Source organism: Pteronotus mesoamericanus, unplaced genomic scaffold (genome assembly GCF_021234165.1).
Source record: "Pteronotus mesoamericanus isolate MK-2021 breed Mesoamerican mustached bat unplaced genomic scaffold, CSHL_Meso_final contig_29, whole genome shotgun sequence".
Lineage (NCBI taxonomy): Eukaryota > Metazoa > Chordata > Mammalia > Chiroptera > Mormoopidae > Pteronotus > Pteronotus mesoamericanus.
The window spans coordinates 4,351,570-4,375,117 of NW_026555123.1; the positions used below are offsets into that span (position 1 = coordinate 4,351,570).

The 23,548-nt window shown below is 52.9% G+C and overlaps 1 protein-coding gene across 1 annotated transcript in view; it reads right to left on the reverse strand.

The window, feature by feature from the left end:
- ARL15 (ADP ribosylation factor like GTPase 15) overlaps positions 1 to 23,548 on the reverse strand; it is a 322,033-nt gene that overhangs the window by 182,569 nt on the left and 115,916 nt on the right. Inside the window, exon 3 of the mRNA XM_054575339.1 lies at positions 17,008 to 17,067. Within this exon, the coding sequence (XP_054431314.1) occupies positions 17,008 to 17,067 (60 nt within the window). The remainder of the gene's footprint in view (positions 1 to 17,007; positions 17,068 to 23,548) is intronic.

Consider the following 23,548-nt stretch of genomic DNA (forward strand, 5'->3'; position numbering starts at 1 on the left):
GAAGACTTCAGTGGCTGCGGGTTCCCCCAGCTCGGCAAAAGGGGTGGGTGTCCCCCGCACGCCGAAGCCGACGGGGGCAGGGGGACCGGCCGGACGGCTCTGATGACACACGGGCTGTCCCAGCAGAATCTGCCGGTGTCCTCCTCCGGCCAAGGGCCCCGCAGAACCCCCAGATGAGCACCCAGGGAGGGCGCCGGGCGAGGGCACGCTCCTGGAGCCTCTCCTTCCTGTTGCAGAGCCTCACACCTCCCGCTGTCACCAGCGAGCCGCCACTGCTCCCAGCTCTCCGCTGACCTCCTGCCTCCCAAAACGGCACCCACGCCAGAGCCCATCTGGGAGAAAGGCCCTAAGAAAGCGAGGAAGCACTGAAAACCGATGCTAGGAGAACCGGAAGTGCTAGCTGCCGGCCCCGACCCGGATCACCCACCCCGCTTCTCCAGCGAACAGGCCCGGACGAGGCCGACCGTCACCATCACCGAGAAACGAGACAGGGAGACCTGAGAGGGGTCCAGCGCGAGCCTCGCTGCGACGCCTGCGCCCCTGCGGACCAGGCCCACCCTGTGGCCGCTTGTCCTTTGCTCTCCTGTCTTCTCCACAGCGACATTTCATCCCGGGCGGCCCAGGAAGGAGCCGAGAAGATGGTCATTTCACAGCAGCCTGTAAAACCTTTACCCAAATTCACCCTGAAGTTAAAGCGGCACAAGATGAGCTGCACACAAACTGACACCAGAGTAGTTGCGGGGGGAGGGGGGATTTTGACACCGGCTTCCCGGGCGTCGGACTGCCGGTGACACACAGCGCCACTGGACGCCTTTTTAGGCAAAGTGACTCTTTCAGTTTCTTTCACTGTCACTTTCCAGGGGTTTTCAAAACCCAGGAAAGGGACCCATCCTGGGAACAGAGGGTGCTTTTCAAAGAAAAGTCTGCGAGGAACAGGCAGACCAGTGTGCTAAGACTCACAAAAAGAATCGGCTGAGGATGTAGAAATGGTCTGGAAAGTAGTTAGATAAATCAAATAACTTAAAAGGTACCAGGACGTGACTACGTAAAGAAAATCTGAAGTGACATCTTTTAAGAAACCAGTAATTCTTTCATAATACTACAGCCGATTTAATAAGACCCAGTAACGTGTAAGTCTATTATTTTTATAGGAAGGTTTTCTCAAAGGAGCACACCGCTGCGCACGTCTTAAAACGGCAGGGGCTCAGCCGCAAATTGAAGGACAGGTGACAAGCCCTCATGGACGTTTGCAGGAGCGTGGTCTGCGGGGGACATCGGGAGGGAGGTCAGAATCCCGCCCCCGAGAGCCCCGCATCAGGGCCGCACAGAAACCGTCCGTGGAGAAAACCCCGCCGAGGGCGTCCGCGCATCCTCCAGGCCCGCGGGAGGCCAAGCAGGGGCTTCCTCTTCGTTAACTAAGGCGGGTCAGTAACAGGCACCTTCGCCTCCAAAAGGCCTCGTTTTGTTAAGCCAGGTCTGGAGGTGTTTGTGGGGGGCGGGGGGTGTCTGTTAGTCTCTGACAAGGGCTGTGGCAGACAAAGCTTCAGAGGCCTTGCTAAGTCCACACCCTTCCTCCCTCCTGCAAATTAAAAACAAAAACAAAAACACCTTTTCAACTCAAATTGGGCAGATCAGTAAAGGAAAGGGCAGATTTAGCTGAAACAGAGCACCCAGAAACAGTTCCACTCTGCCAGGCTCACTCTAACGCTGGCACCGCGGTCAGAATGAGAAGGCCAAGGGACAGTGACACAGAGACAGTTCCTCGATGTTGCTTTGTCTTCCTTGTTTTCTCCAGACCTGAAGAGAAACAACATTCAGAGACGGGGAGGAGAGACAGGCCTGGGCTGCGAAGGCTCGCCCGCCCGAGAGGGAAGCTCCACGCTGCTTTGGCTCTGGAAGCAGCAGGGCCCTCCCTGGAGGTCCGGGAGATGGTTAACGCCTGAGACAAAAGACCATCTAAGAGGAGATGTTTAACGCCTACAGCTGCCAGATGAAGCAGACGGCCCAGGGCTCCCAGCACCGGCCACCACGCGGGCCTGGACGGGGCGGAGAGGCATTTAGCCTGAAACAGAGCCTGGGGACCATGTAGCTCTGGAACAGGAGCCAGGGCAGAGGCCGACAAAAGTGAACTTTTTCGAAAACAGGGGTCCGAGGCTGGGCCCCTGGCCCTGGTCTGAGGTGTCAGGTTCGCGCATTTGTTTTGCCCTGAATTGTTGTTTCTTCACTTTAAGTAGAAACCTGGGTCATTGCCTTTCGAGGATTTGAAGAAACTTTTTTTAAAAAGTGACAGTGAAAGAAACTGAAAGAGTCACTTTGCCTAAAAAAAAGGCGTCCAGTGGCGCTGTGTGTCACCCGCAGTCCGACGCCCGGGAAGCCGGTGTCAAAATCCCCCCTCCCCCCGCAACTACTCTGGTGTCAGTTTGTGTTTGCGGCCTCACCCACATCTGGAGCAAGAGTTAAACTAAACTTCCTGATAACAACACACAGAAACTCCAAAAGGGAAAAGAAGCTGCGGAGGAACCCTAAGAAAACACGCGGCCGTTCCCCGGTTTCGGAGCACGGGGGGAATCTGCGCTCTCCCCTGTGCCGGCCGCGCTGCTGGCCGCCCCGCTCACTCCGGACTACGGCAGCGGCAGCCAAATGTTCTCCGTGTCACACAGCGGAGCCTCTTCTGCTTTTTCACAAACACGTGTGGAATCTAAAATGACTAGAAAATTTTGTTCTAAGCCTGTTCAGAGACGCACCTAAAGACAGTAGCTAGTTTTCTATGTTCTGGGTTTAAGGTATAATGATTTTGGATCTTAACATGTTAACACTTAGATTTTCATCTGCTTACAGAGAGATAGTGGTCCTACCTGATAGCTTGATAAGAATTAGCAAAAAGAGACAATTCCGGGATGGGGCAAAAGTAGGTTTATAGTTGCTCATATGGAAAATACTACAATAACAAGTAACAACAAGAATAAACTGTTTCACTTACTCAGAACTAGAAACCTGCTTTTGCCCAGCCCTGTTTTTATAAAAGTAACCGCATCAAAGACAGCCCCCGTTTTAAGAACCAAGTGCAGCAAGTGAGTCTATCTGCTGCTCACCCCGATGAGAGCCCCACGCCCGAAGGCGCCGCTCCCAAGAAGCTGCCTCTGCGCTTTGACTTCTGGTCCATCGAGGCCCATCTGCACTGGCTGAGGTCCGAACTAGTTCATAAGGGGAAAAATTCTTCAATACCTAAATCTTCTTACAGAATTTTGGAAGAAAAAGAAGGAAAGCTGAAACCAGAAAAGGGTAGCGTTCTGCCTTTGAGCCCTAGAGCGCGGAGGACGCGCTAACACGGCAGCCCCTGCCCGCTCCGGCAGCGCCACCAACCGCGGCTCATGACAAAGAGGGCGAGTGTCCATGCGTCCCAGACTTAAAATACACTGCTACCGCAGGAACACGGCAGCCCCACTCCAGGGACCTCTGATGGCACATGTGCCCACTGTGTTCCGCCCTCGCAGCGTATTAGGTACAGGATGCTCTTACACATACAGAGACGCATCTCAACCTCAGCCAGCCGTGTGGGTGAGACCTGCACAGGGAAACAAGGGAAAATGCAAACGAAGAGCATAATACCTTCTATGCCTAAATAAGGTCGGCTTGGAGAACTGCCACCGCAGCTGCAACCCGGAGAGCGTAAGATCACCCCGAGAAGGTAAGCTGCCGCTGGAACGATTCCTGAGAAGCAGAGACAGGTATTCCACATGCACGGAAAATGGGTTATTAAAAAACGAATAATTTTTCTCATGTGCTTTGGAAGCCGAGGTTTTTAAAAAACATTCTTCCACCTCAGTGTTCTCGTTACTGTTTCCCCCTCGCCGTCCTGCTCAAGGAGACCTGCGTCCTGCCGGCCGCAGACCGAGCAGCGCGGACGCTCGTCCCAGGGATAAGCGCAGACGCGAAGAGAGGGTTGTGCGCTGTGGCCCCAAGTGTCCCTCTGGAACAAGGACCGGTGTCTTCGGAGAAGTCTCCCTTGCTCTGTGCAGTGGAGGTGTCGCATGTACTTCTTTGATTTATTGAGTGCTGCTGTGCCCAGACAGATCAATCTGTCTGCTTTTATTAGCATTGAGATTTTTTAAATCTACATGTGAAATTGATGGATTTGATAACATCCTGACCTTAGAGTTTTAAGTGCTTACATATGTAACCTTAATAATTCAGCAGCATACAATTATCCACAAATGGATTTTTTTTCCTTTCTGAGTCTTCCCCAGGCATGATTTCTTTCTTAACCACGTCCCTTAACTTAGCCTCTTTAAAATAACTCCTTACCAGGGGACAATCCAAGAAAAGGCCATAAGTGCTCTACAAAACTTACTTTCAATGATGTTCGCCTTGGGATTATGGACAGAGTACCTTTCAATTTCTAAATTAAATATTTTTTCATCATTTTACCGTGATAGAACTGACACATAACTAACTGCACATGTTAAAGTATAGGATTTAAGTTTCGACAGCGTGCGTCAGTGAAACCGCAGGCAATACAATGAGCACACCCGTCACCCCCATTTCCTTGCGCCCCTTTAAGCCCTCCAGTCTGCCCCTGCATTGGCGTGGTCCCTGGCCCAGCCCTCAGGCAATCGTTGAAACTCTGTCACCAACGACCAGTGTGCATTTCTCTAGAACTTTCTATAAGGGGGACGCCTTAAATTTACCCCGGTGTGGGAAAGCCAGGCGAGGCGCGCCCTCCCGTTCCCCCACGGGCCTTGCTCTGCTGAGAGCCGCCCGCGCTGCGGCACAGGCTGTCCCCCTCTGCTGCAGCGCCGTTTCACCGTGTGCACACGCCACGGCGCGTCCATCCGCTCCCCGGCTGATGGCGGCTGGGCTGTCTCGTTTTGTCCCATTACAAATGAAGTTACTATGAACATCTGTGTTCAGGGTTTTGTATAAATTTAAGTTTTCATTTCTCCTACGGGTGGAGTGGCCTCATTGTCAGGTCGGTTTGCATGTACCTGCAGAGAGTGCCACACCGGCTCCCAGGTCACTTGTAGACTCTCTCCTGCCCCACACCAGGGGCCGGTTCCCTGCAGCCCTGCCAACACCTGGCGCAGTCAGGCTCCTCGCTTCAGACATTCTGACGTGCGGGTGGGGATTCTAATTTCTATTTCCCCAGTGACTAACGATGCTGAACAGCTTTGCCTCAGCTCACTGACCTTCCTCATATTTTCTTTGATGAAGAATCTGTTCAAATTTTTTGCCCGTCTTTAAGAGTGCTGTTTCTTTTCTGTGTGTTCTTTGTATATTCTGGATATAAGTACCTTCTCAGAGAGAAGATTTGCAGGTGATGTTTGCCCAGCCTATGGCCTATATTTTCATGGTCTAAGAGTGGCTTTAAAAATCACAATCATTAGCTGTTACAGAGTCTAGCTCACCGACTTCTCTTTATGAATCATGCTTCTGTCGTTGCAAGAAATCTCTGCCTGAGCCACGGTCAGAAAAATGTTCACCCACATTTCCTTCTAGAATCTTTTTAGTTTTAGGTTTTATATTTAGGTCTAGGATCTATTTTGATTTAATTTTTTTTACATAGTATATGATTAGAGTACTTTTAAATCTTGTTTCATTTTTGTCTATTTGTTATTAATTTCCAATTTTATTGCATTTTAGTCAGAAAATACATTATACATGGTCATGTGTATAAAAATTTCATGTGCAGTTCAAAAAAATTTTATTAATTAGTTATTTGAGCCCTTTATATATTTTTATTTATGTGATATTTGTCTTCTGAAAAAAGTATGGCTAAATTTTCTACCAATTATGGATCTGTTGATTTTTTTCTTACATTTTTCATTGTTTTAGCTGTATGTAGAATTTAGCTTCCTGTCAGAATTACATAGTTCAATATGTAAAAGTTTAGGATTACTCAGTCACCTTTGTGTATCAATAGGGAGTCCTTTATTCCAGGTAATGTCCTTTCCTTTGAATTCTATGTCATCGGAATTAATACGGGGGTGGGAGGCGAAAGCAGGTTTGCAGTTGTTAGGATGTGGAACAGAGCTGATCAGTTGTAGTGTTTTCCATACGAAAAACTGTAAACCTGCTTTTGCCCCCCTGCACTGCTCCGAGTACTTTCTTTTTGATGGTCTTTCCTTAGGGTATCTTTTCTAGTCCTTTATATTTCCTTCACTGAATCTTTTTCACTTTATAAGTGTCTTTCATCGCCACATAGGGCTGAATGTGTTATAATCGTTTTTAATGCCACTCATATTATAAAAGGAGAATCTAATCTATTTACATTTATTGTGATCATTGATGTATGTATAGACATTATATATTTACCATAAATTTTTGTTGGTTACTTTGCTTTATTTTTTTTGCATTCTTGCATTTTGCTGAATGTATCAAATATTCTTTGTTTTCTATCTTACTGTGTATTCTTTCTTAAAAAATCTCTTTTTAAAACGTTCTCATAAAAATTCACATGATACACAAAAGCAAAAATTGTATTTGCTCTCAAGCAAATCTCACTGGATTCTCTAACAAGATTTATAATAGTAATTGAATATTATATTAATTGAATAAACCTTTCAGACAGATTTTTTTAAAGGCATGTATGTATCATCCTACCTTATGGCTGTAGTATTTACCCTTGATAATTAAAGGTATATAGTTAAGCTTTAAGTTTTCCTTTGTTAATTACAGCCCACGCCCTAAGTGAGAAGAGAACGCACCCCCGTGGCTCTCGCTCACCCCACTCGGCCAGCTCCGGCGCTGAAGCCGGAGATGGTACCCTGGGTTGGGCTTGTGTGATTCCAGGTAGCGCTTCTGCCACGGCGCGTCTAGATACGGCCCTTCCGGGGCACTCCGAGGGCTCACGAAATCCGAACGCTCTTCTCCCCTCCTTGAGGCTTTTTTTCTCTTATTGCTTTGATTATTTCATTCCCTCCGGTCCCCTTTTACTCCCCTTTGAGAGCTCCCCTCCGGGGGGGTCGGAATTTGCGGAACTCTTCCCCGTCTCTGAAGGCTTCTCTCACCCTTCCGAGCACCCCTCTGCAAGGCGTTCTGAGGACGCTTCCTAGCTCAGCCCTTCCCCTCGCTCATTCACGTCTGACTTGTGTCAACTGATATTTTCATTTAAGGCTTTAAAGTTGACATTTAATTTCCTAAGTTCTGTGTTAGATTATTTTCCATGAATAAACACCTTCCTACAGCTCTCTGGGTGTCTTCTTCTGATCACTCTATTACCTCTAGGTTTTTGAATATTTTTTCTTCGGACTTCTGATGGGGTGGTTTTCCTTGTGCTGTAGGGTGTGTTAGGATCATATGCTTATCTTTTGTTTGAGAATCTCCATTTGCTGCTCTTTTGTTTACAACCACCTGTTTCCAGGGATGAAGAGAGACAGATGAGTGGCCTGTCTCCTGTGTGTGTGTCGAGGGGGGGCTTTCTAGCCCACCTGGCAGTCGGTGCCTTACCGGGCGCTGCCCACCGTGCGGAGTCTCACGCCCGCGCTCAGAGATCCGGCTCGCGGGTAAACACAGCTGCCGCCCACTGTTTACCACCGGGAGAGCAGGAGAACAAAGGCCGTTCCAGCGCGGAGCCCGTCACCCACCCTGTTGGGGGACCTGAGGAACAGCCCTGGGGAGCCCCCGTCCAGTTCACGTTTCCCTGGGCTGTGCCTGAAGCTTTGTCTTGCTGTCCTTCATTACAGATGGACGTCTAACTTTGTTACAGACTCAATTTTTTATTTGTTTTCTGTTTTTTTTTTTTAATTTCATGAGATTTTGGTGAGGGAGGGAGAATAAACACATTTTAAAAATCCATTTTCAATTTTCAATCATAAGGGATTCACGTACTTGGATTTAAAATGGTAATGAAATTTATATGATAAATTCTTCACATTATCACCTCTCACAAGGATGCCATTAATGGCAGTGAATTTCAAGACTAAAATGACCAAGGGCCTTCAATGTAGCCTTTCAACAATCCTTTGGACATTAAGAAATTAAAAGCGACAAATGATGATGCCTCAAAGCAAATCTAACCAGCTCTGTTTTGTTCAGCCTGAGGACGTGTCTGCGAGTCAACCTCGTCTGCTAAGTGACGACCAGCTACAGAGAGACTGCGTTTTGCCGTGTACAACGTGCTCCCGTGTGTAACGCACACCCACATTTTAGTATGAATTCCCATGTACCATTCACACCCTTGTTTTTCCCTCAAAAACTGGGGCCAAACAGTAAGCATTATACACAGCAACATGCGGTATTGCCTCTTCAACCGCCCGACAGCCACTCCAGTCACAAGACTCGAGGAAAGCTGCTTCATTCCCTCCGAGAACAGCCATCGCCACCAGAGCCAACACCAGCCCCCATCAAAACATGCAAAGACGTGGGCTCGGAGGTGCGTGTGCGCGCGTGCGTGAGCGCACGAGTGTTTTCATGGGTGTGGGCGTGTGCCTGTGAGAATGTATGGCTGTATGCATGTGTATGCCAGTGTGCGCGCGCCTCTGTGCATATGAATGGGTGTGCGTGTGCGCGTGGTAGGTGAGCCAGGGCAGGCCGGCACCCAGGGACCTGGCACGCCGTGAGTGTGCATTACACGTCTGCTGACAGGAAGTCAACAAACATTTCGCTTCTGGAGGGTCTAGCATCCCTCTAGCACCTTGGGGACCTACCTAACTGAACAAATGTCCCTCCAGTTCAGAACTACCGATATATTTTACACTTCAGTACGAGGGACCCTAAAGATTATGGTGTGCTTCTCAATTCTTCGTAACTTTACAGGCCGGTGCGGTAAATACTCTAACAGGGTTGAGTACAAGGTGCGATTAGGATCACAGGGAAAGGACAAAGGAGACGACACAGAGGACAAGGCACAGGTGAGACAAAAGGCACAGCGGTGGCAGTGGGCTTGGTTTCCAGGCGGGGCCAGATTGGGCCAAGCCCACCGTCACCTGCCTGACTAGGTCCCACCTGCTCCTTTTCCTCGGAGAAGGCTCCTCTGTCCCTCCCACGCGGCACTGCTGCCCTGGGCGCTTCGCCCCGTCGCGGTGTGTCTCGGAGGTAAGGGCCGTGACAGCAGCACTGCGAGGCTGGCGCTGGCCGCGCTGTGTGGGCAGAGCCCGACTCCTGCCACTCGCCCAAGAAAAGAGCTGTGAGGTCTCTCCAAATGCCGGCCCTACGGAAAATAAAAATAAATAATGGAGGACGTCGTGTCAAAGGAAACAGAGATGGCCATGCGCAACAGAACCCTGCACACATGTCAGAAGCGGGCGCTCTAGGCTCCTGGGGGACAAAGCAACGCGGGGGCTGCGAGTCTCCGGGGAAAAAATCAGCGAGTGGCGCCACACCAGCGGAAGAACACGCCAGCGCGCTCCGCCGCCGCAGGAGGGCGCAGCCGGGGTCGTGAGCCCAGCTGCTCCGTCGGCCAGACTTGCTGGGCTCCTGGCTCCCAGCGCTGCTGTTGCAACACACGGAAAGCAAACACAGCGAAAGTGAGCTGCTAGGACGGCGCGCACCCCCGGGGACAGAGCGAAGGCGGATTCCCGTGGGAGGGAGACGTCGCCCAGCTGAGAGCGCGACGCAAGTGTCCGCTGAGGAGGTTTGCTGGAGCTGGAAGAGGTGAAAGAACCTGACGGGCCCAGAGCGGCGAGACGGAGACCTCACAGGCACAGGGGACGCCTGTGGCAGGGAGTGGGGCCCGGAGGCCAGGGAACCAGTTTCTGGAACATTCTATGTAGATACATAGTTTTAGAAGAAGCAATTATTAAGTGCTATACTAAACTAAGACCGGGAAGACAGATTTAAAAAAATGTCCTAGGGCACGTCTCCAGGAGAAAACAAAAATTAAGGTCAGGCCTCCATCAGCCAGTAACAGACTTCTGGGCCCCCAGATTCATTTATTTGGCTCTGCTGAGGACTTGGCTCCGTTTTCCCTGAGCAAGTGTAAAAAACGCTTGAACACCACCACCCTGGGATCCTGTTCAACCAATTTAGATAGCTGCGGCCTTTCAACTCTCATCCAAGGCGCTTGGCTCCGTCCCAGCACCGTTTCCCCCAGCAGGGCCCCGGCCGAGCGAGGACGCACACAGCTCAGCCAGCCAGGAGTTAACTGGCTGCTCCCCACCCGCAGAGGCCTGCTTCTCCTCCCCGGGGGACCCTGCCCCATCAGGAGGCCTCCATCGCTCTGTGGCCCGCGCCGCCCTCCGCCCGCGGCCCTGAGAGGAGACGCTGTGGCAACCCCGCTGTCTGCCCCTAAAGCGTCTCTCCGAGGGGCTGGAGGCAACGGAGCGGTTCTTCTCCAGCCCAACCCCTCGGGGAAGGAAGAGCGATGACCTATTAAAACTTACACTTTACAGATGAGGAAACAACAACAGGACGTTCGAACGCAGAGAGGACGGAGCGTCCTGAGGCTGCGCGTGTCCTCCCTGCAGTTAGTGGCGCAGCCGAGGCAGACGGTGCGTTTCCAGGTGCGCAGCTCACGGCAGCGGCTGAGTTCGCAGCGCGGCCATGAGGCGTCCTGCGGACCCGCCTGCCTTGCCTGGGCCCCCGCGCAGCGACACCATGTTCCCCTGCCAGGGTCCCTGTTTCTTGCCACTCCCCCCACAGAAACCCATGTATGGAGACGGAGACGTCGAAGCCAGTTTCGTGTGCCAAGTCACCTTCTCCACACCAGCAAGCAATGCACGCGTCCCTTCAACGGGGCCGCGATAAACCCCTTCAACCCCATCTGCCCACGCGGTTTCTTTCTCAGCTGTACCACCCATGTACTGGTTTCTGCTGTCTTGATTCCTCCCCTGCCTTTTTGGATAGCCAACGAGTACATACAATGCACAGGTATTCAGTTGCATTATTGTTACTTTATTTATTTGATGGGGGGGGGGGGCTTCCAGCAAGAACAGAAAGCCTACCAGACGCACCCTACAGGTGCAGCATCCCTGGGTTATTTTGTTAAGAGACAGAGATGGAATAATCGTAACGTGCCCAGAACTGTGGAAACGTACCAGATGAGAATTAAGGAGCCTGTCTTCCCTCTGAAATAAGTTTTAATAGGAGATTCTGAAAGGAGGAAACTGTGTTTCAGTGACACACATCCCAGGGGCCGGGTATGAAACGCAGAAGCAAAGGGCAGCGGGCAGCGGCCTCCCCGGCCGCCGGCCAGGAAGGCTGCCCGTCGGGTTCCCGACAACTTAAGAAACGCACACGGCCCGACGGCCGAGTGGCCCCGGGGGCCAAGCAGGGCCCAGCGAAGCAGCACCTTCCCTGCAGGGCCGCGTCCTCCAGGCAAACAAAGAGGCGGGAGAGTCAACATCTGTTTCCCATAACAGCTTGGCTGCCAGAAGGAGCGACCCTGGAAAAACCGGCTTAGCGGACAGTCCTCCAAACTCACTCGGTCCCCACGGTGCGGGCCGGGGGAGCGGGTGACGAGCCCGGCCTGCTCTTCCCACCAGACCCGCACCACCATCAGGGGAATCAAACCTGTCTTGGGAGGGACAAAGCAAAACGGAACAGAAAGCTTCACGCACGACCCTCCTGACGGGCAGTGGGCGGCGGCAGCCACGGAAGCAGGCAGGACAGCGAGCTGCTCCCGAGCTGCTCCCGGCCGGGCCACGGGCGCACGGCTGCCAAAGAGCGTCTGGGCAGGGACAGTGGCCAGGCGCGGGGGACGCATGGACGCTGCGGGCACGCCCGTCAGCTTATCAGAGGGAGAACGCAGGGTGTCAGAGAAGGCCAACTGTGGCTCCAGGATCCAGTTGGGGAAGAAAAGGCATGTTATGGTGTCTGCGTCCTGATCAATAGACAGCAACGAACCCAGCGTGTTGAGAAATGAGCTTTTCCTCTCTGGAGGTTACCGATTTCCAAGTGAAATTTCCAAATCAAGAGAAAAACATGCATGTGTGCATACAATCTGTGCATCAATTTAAGGCCTGGAAGTTTCTAAAACGAAAATCCGAGCTGGGAGGCAACTGAAGTGTGGCCGAGGCTCTCGGCCCAGCTGAAGGCCAGGCGCTGCCCTTCCCTTCGTCCCGGGAGCGCAGCCCGAGAGCAGGCCGAGGGGGAGCGTAAAAGGCGCTGGGGTAGGAGGGCTGCGCCGGGCGGGGTCTGACGGCAGGAGGCGAGGTGGTAAGGGGCGAGGGACAGGACACTTAGTGCAATTGCCAGTGTCGGGCCAAAATCAGGCCAGGCAGCGACCCAAGAGCCCCCCCCAACCCCTGGGCTCTGCAGCCTGCACTGGTGGAATGCAATGAGGGAAACAACACCTTGTCTACGCGGACAAAGGCATGACAGCACAGAGGAAAGGCAAGTGATGTGTGATTTCAGTTATTTTTTAAAGACCTTTGGGAAAAAGGCTTTATTGAAAGTTTTTTTTTCCCCCTGGGGGGTGGGGGGGATGAGGGAGTGAGAATATAATTATAATTAAAGTAAGTCTTCCAAAAATATTAGCTATGGGCCAGGTGATCGCTAAGTGCCGCACCTGAAGTGAATTAACTGAGTCCTCACAAGGGTTATATGATGGATGAGCCATCCTTCCCCCATTTACAGGCGAGGCGGCGACGCGGGGAAGCGGCCTCGCCTGGAATCACAGAGAATGGCTGGGCTTCGGAACAAGGCCCGAGAAGGAGGGCGTAAGGTCTCTGCAAAAGAAATCTGTCTGTCCAGGACCCTGCCATCCTGTACAACCCCAGCAAAATAAAAATAACAGAACAGGACAGGCAGAGCAATGAATTAAACTAAAAGAGAAAGCGTTCTATTAGCTGCGGCAAAAGCTTCCGGGAGGGAAGCAGACGCTCGGAGGGAAGTGCTGGCTGCGTGGTTGCCCCAGAGTGTCCTTCTCGGGGACCAGGGGAACCACCAGCCTTGCTGGATGGTGCTGAAGGCCCCTCGGGTAGGAAGGGGTGACCCAGAACTGTGACTTCCGGGCCCACAGAAGTCACACCCGGCCTTACCCAAGGAGAGAAGCAACGGACAGAGGAGCCTCCTCGTGAGTCGCGCGGGGCCTGGGCCGGCCCTGACTCCTGCGACGCCGCCTCGTCCTAGGACGCAGCGTGGCACACGGCTCGCCCTCAGCGAGCGCACGCTGATGAGTGCACAGGGAGGGATGAGAGAGTGTGGACAGGACCCGCTGTGGAAAAGCCCAGACCGCCTGGAACGCCGAGGTAAGGCACCGTCTCGGGAGGCGGCCTGGGAGGCTCCACGGGAGAGAAGCGCGCCTCCTGGGCTCACCGGAGCCTGGGCGGGAGCGCGGCCTGGGAGGGCTGACGGCGGAGACAGGAGCGACGCGGCTGCCGCAGCAGAGATTCCGTCCCACGGCAGCTTCGGAGCAGGACGTAAGGTGTTCGTGTTCTGTCCACACAGCGCTCACGAGAACGCCGACAGGTGGCAGCTGCATTGTGCCTGTGACAAGGGCAGTGGCAGGTCGCAGGGGCGGGGCCCTGCCCCTCGGGCCGGGCCCTGGAGAACTCCCTACGGACGTCCAGGGTACGCTGGTCAAGGGCCCACCTGCAGATTCACCCAGCCCCGGCCCCAGATAACGGTGACCAAGCCCCTAGATTTGTCTCAGTGTCCAGGGTCTCGCTGCCTGTGAGACAGTAAACCTTCGCTCCAGCCACGAAGTTGCGCAGGTTAAGTGACAATGTGTTGTGGGGAGAGAAACAGGAATAAGGGGAAAACGGAAGAAAATTTAGCGCTCCAATTCACGTGAAGATCGGCATACTCGGTGCGGCCAGAGTGGGCCTGACCAGTAAGTTGAGGAAAGCAAGACGTTCTCAAAACAGAGAGAGCAGAGCCCGCCCACGAGCCCCCCCAGGCTGGACGAGTCAGGCCCCTCTTTGTGGCCTCCCAGGCCTTGTACATATCCCCCCGCCCCCGCCGTCCCCCGCTTCACTTCACTACTTTTTAAAAATTCATTAACTTCAAATGCTTGTTCCCGTGAAGGCCGCCGCCACGGAACCGTGAGCTCCTCGGAGAGCAGGGGTGTGTTTTAAGTGTCTTTTACCTCCCCCCCAACCAGAATCACACGTGACACACAATCACTGGTGCTGGGACAGCTGTGGGAGAGGCCGTAGGAGAAACATTAAGAAAAACCGCATCAGAACATAGAAGGACATGTGTATGTATGTTACACGTATCGATCAGATACATATACACACACATACAAATGCCAGTCATGTGTACAAACATCAAGTTTATCAGGCGCCCTCCCCAAAGTAACGGCGCCCCCTCTGACTCCATGGGTCGCTGGCATTTCATTCCATAGCTTCTCTCCTTCTAGACAGACTGTAAGTGATGCCTCTTCCTCTTCTGAGGAAGCAAGAAACGTAGCTCAAGGCCGCGAAGGGGCCAGGGTGCGCCTTGGAGCCCTTGGGAGGGGGAGGGGGCATCAGCAGGAGGCGGGCAGTGTCGCGGGCCCTGCGGTGGCGGGGGGACAGGCAGGTCTGGGCGTCCTGATCGTCCTCCTCGAGGGCTGGGCACCGGCTGTCCTTCCGCCGCCTTCCTGAGCTGCTCTCCTGATTTCAGACTCTTTCCCCGATGGACAAGCCGACCGAACTCATGAAACCTGTCTTCTAACAAACCCTCTGTGGCTGAATAGGGGTTTCACGCCTTCGCACACTGATCCTGAAACGCTCAACTCTTTCCTCCCAAAATCAGAAGTTCTTAGTCAAGCAGCCTCCTCGCAAACAGCCCGACTGCAGCAGGTCACGATGCTCCGGGCAAGCCACACGCCCCTCACGCGGGGAGCAGCCCCACGGCACGCAGGCTGCTGCCAATCCTAGGGCGGCTGTGCGCGCTCCATGCCGTTCTCGGGTGAGACTCAGCCGAACGCGCAGTCTCGCTCCAGGCAGGGGAGCCCTCAGACGGTGTCTGTGACACAAAGAAGGCAGTGAGCGACCGCCACGGGATGGCGCCCCTGTGTGGCTCGCCTCTGAACGTGTGACACCGGATACCCAATGAGGTTCTACCCAGAAAATCAGCTTCTCCGCGATACAGTCTCTCAGCTGAAAACGGAACTAGTTGAGGACACAGAATTCCACATGCCAGACACTGCATGTCATTAGCCTGGGAACGAACGGACTTGTCCCAGTTTCTGCGCCTTTCCCCTGCGTCTCCCTTGTCGCAGAATAGGTGAAAACTAAAACACTGTCACCAAACCCCACAGTGTCCTCTCTCCATGGTGACCTTCACCTCAGCAGCTGCCAGGACAGTTTTCTCAGTGAAGCGAAACCTGCTTGGGCGCGGACGGATTCCTGCGCTGCACACCTGGGTCTCCTACCTTGACCCTTCACTGCGCGGCGAATCCTGACCGAACGCCGCCGACCAGCCCTGGGAGCTGCAGTGAGGCCGACCGTGACGCGGGCTCACTGACAGACACCAGGGCCAGGCCCCTGCACCTCTCCCAGCGTCGTCGCACACGGCGCAGGACAGAGCTGCGGAACGCGAGGGCCCGCCGTCCGGGACGCAGCGGCACAACATCAAGGCTGTGACGTTTCCTTGCAGTGTGTGCTGCTCTCAATTGTCCAGACACGGTCACTATTCACATGACCCAATGACGCATCTACAATAAGCACCTTGCCCATTAATCAACTGTGTCTTACACCTGAAGGGTCTTCATTGAAATTTCTATGTCTAGCCTAGTCGCAAAATACTAAGTTCCAGCCATGTTCAAAACCAATGGCATCTCAAGCCCTGCGTTTTGATTCCATGGACCTCTACAGTATGTTCTCTGACTATAACCCTATGGTTCCTGAGAAGCAAAGAGTCACCAAAAGCCACAGGGTAACACGAGGGTGGGCAACGTAGGGTTACAGCTTCGAGTATGCAAAATGCAGAGTTTATCCTGTACTATTTATCTATTATTGTAGCATTCACTTGTATTACAACTGTAAGCCTACTTTTGCCCACCTCTGTATTAAAATATTCAACCTAAAGAAACACAGTCTTTTCAAAATTTTTACATGGAAATATTATTTCTCTACAAGAACACCCATGTTTTAGGCTTTTTGTCATCAAAATGACAAAACCAAACATCTTAAAAGAAAAGAAAATCAGAAGTTATCAACCGAGGCTGATTTTAAGTGGTCACACTACACGAGTCAAAGGTCGCGACGAGACAGGCTGACAGAGTCCGGCCGCCTAGACACGGCTGTCCGAAGCCACACCTGGAGAGATCAGCGGATACCTTATGAGACAAAAATAAGAAAGCATCAAGCTCTATTAAACTGGCATCGATTCTGAGTTTCGATTCTATCACGTTAAAAACAGGTCGCGGTTTGAGTGAGCTTTACAAAATAACAGGGTAAGGTCGATGTCACAAGTGGTTAGAGAGAGAACTGACCTCTCTTCTCCGTCACGAACTCACCCGCGGTCTGCTGCACCCAGAGCTCCTACCACCCTCCTGTGCCATTAGAGGGTTTAGCAGGTTCACTGAACTGACTCATTTCTTTGTTAGCCTATTTATATGGGTTAAGACCCTGACTGACATAAAACACAGCCCCCAAATCCCAGACAGAGAGTGTAATGAGGGCTGAGTGATGTACGGTCCGGGGAGCAGCCTAGCCAATAAATGCGCTGGGCTAGCAAAGAACACACTGGCAAAGATTTATTATTGGAATAAATACACTCTAAAAAGGTTTGATACAATAAAACCTGCAGCATAAACACAAACTACTCTAAAACATAGCTCATTGTCCTGCATAACGTATAGCTGATTTTCTATAATTATAGTACATTCTCTTCATATTTTTCATTCAAGAATAAATTTTTGAACAAGCAAAACCAAACAGCCCAGTTTCTGAAATGGCACTAACAGTACAGCTCTTTAGTTCATGCGAAAGAAATAGTTGGTATTACTTGGAACTCACCATCCACCTTTAAAACATATATAAAGAAGAGAAGGAAGTGTTGCTAGGAAATGTATTACCAAGAGAAAAGGGGTAAATGAACCCCGGTAACAAATCACTGTTTTCATGACATGGAACACAGTAATACCAAATTAGGGAAAGCGAGCGCCGGACGTAGCAATGACTGAAAGGGTCCTACCTCCCAGCTCCTTGACGTTCAGGACGGCGTTCTGGAACGGCACGGCCTTGATGCTGAAGCCTGCGGCCAGAGCACAGGAACAGAGAGCAGGTTAGTGACAGCCTTTCGACACGCAGCCGGCGCGCGGCGCCTCTGGCTCAGGCAGCCCGAGGGCCACTTTCCTTCCCTCCTACTTATACCGGAAACACACCATTTCCCAAACCGATGATCTGATATTATCTGCTGCTCTTTTTCAAAACATAGTTGTGTTTAATGGCAAAATATAACCCCTTTCTTCAACGTGTTGTCTTATTATTTAATATATAATGTCTCTGAAAATTTTATCAGTTGCAAGAAAGACACTTGGAAATACAGAGAAACTTCAAAGAAAATATTACATCTACTGGGACCTTTGCATGGAGCTAATTCCTAACATTAATTTTCTCTGACAAGTAACTTAACAACCCTAAATATTAAGGTATCTAAATTACATTAGGATTACGTTGCATTTATGTTAGTTTTCTTTTAAGGATGTGGTTAGTATAAAACATACATTTTTCTTAAAAGTGGAATCATAACTATTTACACGAGGCAATTATCTTATAATGCATTAATAAGTGTATTCCATCATAAAAATCTACTCAGAGCATAGTTTTATGATCCACTACGCATTCGGGCCTGGCTATCGGCATGCCAGTCAGTTCAGCTAGAACATGCGTAAGTGCGTGTACACCGCACACACGGGAGCCTGGTCCACTCTAAGCAGGGCTAGGAGGATCCACGAGAGACTGAGTCTGCAGACATGGGACACCTGGGGGTCTGGAGATCTTACCAGGACAATGGATACAGTGCTGTATCTCATTTGAAAGTTTCACTGTATACGAGTACCCCTTTTTCAATGGAAAGCCCTACTAATTTTGAAAAGTTCCTTGGTAGTTTTTCTGAGCATCCCATCAATTTAAGATTTTAAGCACAATTCCATATGTACAATTACAAGAGAGATGAAACACAGTCGCTTTCCCAAGAAATGATCCACAGAGTGAAGACAGAGCAACACTTCCGCGTGAAGGTCAGGGCAGGCGCCCGGGAAGGTGCGGAGAGGCAAGGAGGACACGCAGGAAAGCGATCCTTCCACCCGACTGTGCTTTACTGTGATAACGAAGACCAGCCTGGGCCTTCTGCGGCCCGCCCTCTCCTACCGCCCTTCGCTGTCTACTCTCCCAGCACCTCAAGATTCTCCACGCCCCCTTCCTCTTCGGGCCGCGGCGGTCATGCGGCCGTTACACAGTGACCCCGGGGTCCCACGGGGCCGGGTGTGGGTACGGCCTGTGCCCGTGGGCAGCCTGCCAGCGGGCTTTCACGTCCGCACACGGACGTGACGTGCCACGTCACAGAGCCGTCGCAGGGTGAGGTGACGCGGGCGCTGGGGTCACCCCAGGGCCCGGCACCAGAACGCGCACAGCTGTAACTGCTGGTGCCCCGTTTCCGCCCGTGCGCCACCGCAGATGCGTGAGTCGCCCGGTGTGCGGCCTGCCGCAGCCCCGGAGCCGCAAAGGCCGGGCAGCGCTGGTTAATAGGAGCCTGCGCCGGAGTGACGAGGGTGGGGCTGAGAGGCGCTGCACAGGCTGCGCGGGGCTCGCTAGGATCGCCGCGACGGCCCCTTCCGCACAGGCGCACTGCCCGCAACGGGCGCAGCGGGTGCAGAGAGGCCGTCAGTGGGCGTGCCCACGCGGGGAGCCCAGCCCGGGTCCGGCCGCCGGAGATTCAGGAGGGCCAGGGCCCGCCAGAGCGCTGCTGGCACGGGGACGCGCCCGCCGGGGGGGCCTGGACGCTGCGCTGCATCCGCCTCCCTCCTGGGGCGGGGGTGGGGGTGTGGATATGGATTGAAAGGCAGGGACCCTGAAACCCCAAAGACGAAAAGCCCCCTGCACATGCCGAACGGTCTACTAGCGGACGTTGAGGGCAGCTCAGGGAAGGGCGTGCGGGAAAACGGGACATCCCGAGGCTGCGGAGGGGACAGGCAGGGCCTCCTCGGCTTTGATTCTGCTGAGGAGACGCGCCGCTCCACGCCCCCCACCCCCGCCCGGCCGCCCAGGGGCGGACGACCCGCAGGCCGAACCGAACGCCTGAAAGGTCTCATCCCAGCAGGCAGCTGTGTGGCCGTCACCGTCTTGAAAATCCCTGCACAGGTTCCATAATAAATTGACTTCAGAAATGTCCTCAAGTGTCCACACTAAAAAAAGTAACCCCGCAATGTTACTTTACAGGCATATAAACGTTTCTGCGGAACACTCATAAATGCTCTCTCTGCGGACCCAGCACGTGTGGCGAGATTTACGCCGCGAAGGTGTCCGCCGCCGGCCGCCGGCGTCTCGTTTTCACAGCGACGCTGTAGGGATTAACGTTCAGGGGGCGAAGCCCAGGCAATCAGTCCAGACAATAAGAAAATGTGCTCTTCTTGGAAGACAAAACAACACTTTTCTATTTCAGTCATTATAAATATTAGCAGGGATTAAAAAGAATTAACAGTTAGAGACGCACATTCAGGGCACCCAAAGGGCAGCGCGGAGGGCGCGAGCACCGGGTCGACCGCCCTCACTCCCAGGCGGGGCCGCAGGGCCGGACCCGGAGTGAGTGTGGGGTGTGGAGCTGGGTGCAAGGGCCCTGCCCCCGGAACTGCTTTCTGCAGGGGCTGCTCTGAGGCGGGAGCCCCCGCGCGCCGGCCCTGCTGCGCTGCCTGGGTCCGAATCCTGGCTCCACATCGCACTAACCGGGCCTCGGCCTCCTCCCCTGTGAGTGAGAACGGACGGCACTCGGGGCTATAAAGTGGGTTTTTTTCTGTTTGTTTGTTTTTAAACAAGTAAAACTCAAAATCCAGCACACGGATGGTCCGCAAAGGACTCCTGCGGGTTTCCTCCCGCGCAGGCCTCGCGGGCCTCCGCTCTGGCCGGGGAAGCGGCGCTGGAGCCGGGCCCGCTGTGGCCGCGGAGCAGCACAGGACGGCACAGGGCTTCCACGGACCACGCCTGGGTGGTCTCCCCCGCCCCCGCAGCCCACCTGGAGCTGGTTCTCAAACACGCCCGCTTCTCCCCACCCCCACCCCCACGCACAGCGGCCAGGCCGCCGCGCCCCCTCCCGGACCACCGAGGGCCCCCTAACGGCAGCCCGGCACCTGCCGCCGGCCTCCTCGCCCGCCCTCCGGACGTGCTTCTCCTGAACCGCGCGTCTGTCTACCTCGTTCCCCACGTGGAAACCTTCCTTCCGACGGCTCCTCACATGCAGGGCGCAAAGGGAAACCGCTGCCAGGGCCCCAGCGGACAGGTTCCCCTCTCGGTCCCTGGGCCTGTGTGGCACTGGCTCCCCCTCCCAGCATCGGTCTGTGTGTCTGGAGCAAGCTGTGCTCCTTCCTCCTCCGGCCTTCGCGCAGGCCGCTCCGAGGACGCGTGGTCTCTGCCCGCTGGCAGAATCTTCTTCGTGCGGGGGGCGTCCCAACTTCGCTTGCAGGTGCGCCTTCTCCAGGGCTCTGGAAACAGGCTGCTTTGTTGGTTTGTCTGTCTGTCTTTGGGAACCCGTGCTCCTCCAGCCCTGAGTATCCTTCCCCCGTGCGGTTTCCACAGTTGTAATTACTTGTCAGTCTACTCATTTGTTTTACATCTGTCCCCCGGCGGGGCTGCCCAGTGATGGGGAAGCGGTGCAGGGCAGGTCCCGAATGCCAGTGCTGGGCACACAGAAGGATCTCAGGGTAAGGCCCTGCGCTGAGGGCTGGTCTCGTCTCCCCGTTCAGCCGTCACGACAGTCCTGAAGGGCTAAGTACGTTGCCAAAAGCACCAAGTGCCCCAGCCAAGCCCTGAACCCATGGCTCGTCCCGGAGCTAACCCCCACCCCCTCCACATGCCAGCAAACTAAGCGCTTCATGCCATTTTCCCCCATTTTGAGCCTAAATGCTGGTGAAGCTCTTTGGGAAAATACACACACACATGCCTAATAAACTCACTCATGTGCTCTCCCTACTATCTGTAAAGAACCCAGCACAGGAACCAAACAAAGTGGTCTCAGGCCTACAGCACGTTGCCTTCTGACCCCTGCAATGGAAGCCGCAGCATGCGCGTGGGAAGTGCCCTCTAACTGACGTCATTAACAAACCCAAGAACTTAGGCGGGAGTGGAATGTCTGCTGACTCAGCCATGCCAGCAAGCTCGCTGTGGCTCCCCCTCCCCCGCCCCGGAGGTGTCCCTTGCTGCTCTGAGCAGGCAGCCAGTGGGCCAAAGGGACAGTGGCTTTGCCCTCGCGGCGCTGGCCCCAGCTCCTGTCCTCGCAGGTCCAGGCCAGGGCCCTCGGTCCTGAGGCTCCCACCCGCACACTTGGCGGGCTAGGTTAGGTCCCTACAGCTTTATCCAACCCAGGATTCCGTTTTACACTAAACAGGAAGAAACACCAGGAGCTCGCCCTCAGTGGCTTCCAGTGCCACACTGAAGGCCTCAGGGACCGCCCCCCATCCTTGCCAACGGCCCCATGCTGAGCCCTCTGTCACAGCTCACTGTTTCCTGCCCCCCCACCCCACCCCCGCCACATTAGCAAGACAGAAGCCCCCCCCAAGAGTTAAACCCACACATTTTAATCAACAGATGACTGAGTACTCTTTGGGGAAACAACTGTTTGCATAGACTCTCAGCTTTTGTCTTTTTGTCCATAAATCCAAAGAAACCTGTGACACAAGAGAGGTGGATTTGAAATTTTTAAGGCAGGGAAAGCATTTCTGGAATTGCAACAAAATTAGTTTTGGGAAGGAGGCCGGTCTATTTTTAGTCATTGTGTGGAACACATGAGTATTTTACTTGGACCTACAGACCAGCCTCCCCCCAACCCTCCCACCGCGCGCACAAGCGCACACACGCACGCGCGGTTCGCAGCGCGCGCGGGCTTCTGCGGGCCGGGGGCACTCGGAGAACCGCTGAAGGGAAAGGCAGTCCATGGGCCTGGTGGCCGTGCCCCGGACCGAGGGCATGATTTATCGCAGTTTTGCGATGTTTAGACAGTGGTCCAGCGAAATCCCTCCAAATACGATTTCAACCTCATAAAAGGAAATCTAACCAACTGGCATTTATGAAACAACAATCCTGAGGCAGGTACCAAATGTCACTTTCTAACTTTCCTCGTACTTGACCTAGCACATGTGTAGCTAATACTAACATTATTGCGATGCCTCATTCAAGTGTTCATGAGACTTTTCTGTATTTCTTTCCAATTATCACCATCTTTTTCATCCTGGCTGAACTACATGCTCCTTGACCGTTTTTCCAGGGCGGTAAGATACATCCCCTAAAAGATATTTCCCACCTTTTTCAATTCCAAGGGTCCCCTTTTCTGTAGGCTGTTTCCCATGTCACAGCGCTAGAGCTCAAGGCCTTCAGACGCCGCGCCTCTGGCTTGAAAAGGAAAGAGGGGGTGTTTGTGTGATCTGCAGGTTAACAGCCCCTCTATCAACAGACTCCCGCCGCCTCCACAGGCCAGGAAGGCGCTCTGGACGGAGTTCACTTTTGTGTCTGGTCCGAGACGCAGGCTGCCCAAGTTTCCCTTCCTTCCCGCGGGACCTGCTCTCTGGAGGGTTTCTGGGCTCTTTTGAGTTTTGACAATTTAAGTACCTTTTTAAAATGATGTCAAAGGGGAAAGACTGCTGAAGTTTACAATCCCATAAAGTTTAGATTCCCTGTCCTTCTGAAGAAAAGGCAGGCCTTCTTGCCTGGCTCACATCGGGCGGACGTGCCCTTCTTGGGGTGTGTTTGCATTTTAAGAAACCAGCACCCAAGGTACATTCTCTTTGCAGCTGCTCCAAACTCTTCCGATAAATACTTCACTTCCAGCTGGCTCGGTATCGCCAAAACATTACAGAGAAGTCATTTTAAAGAGTGAAATGTCACATAATTTGGCAATGCTGACGAAGCACATTGTTTTTGCATGGTCTTTTAGAGTTTTCAATTCAAAACTATAGCCTTGCATGCTTGAATTTTGAAAATAAATGTACATTTAATTTTCCCCTATTGAAGACTGAGAAGATTATAGATTGGAAAATAAATTCAACTGAGGTATCACAATTTAATTAACAAACTCCCTTACTAGAGGATATTTAAATTGCTTCAGCGTTTTAGTAATACAAAATGTGCGTATCGTTTCTTGGAAGTTACTTTCATGTTCCAAGTCAATGTTTAGTGGCTTAGTTACTGTAGGAGGTCAAAAATGTGACTGTTGTGGTAACCTTTGCCTCCTGTAAATAAAAGCTTTCCAGGGACAGGGACCCCAGCACTCCCAACGCCAGCGGTAAGGCACACCCCACCGCCTCAGCAACTCTGGGTCACGTCGTAAAGAAACACGTGTGGGTAAATTCAGGTATAAACAATACCTTCTTGTCTATTCTCTAGTAAAGCTGAGTTTCAGGCAAAGTTAAACCTTTTCCATTCATTTGTTTGCCATTCATTCTTTTTATGAGTCATCTTGTTGTGGACTTCGCGGATTTACCCACCAGATTCTAGATACTTCCCATGCTGTGATCAAACTCTCCAGGTAG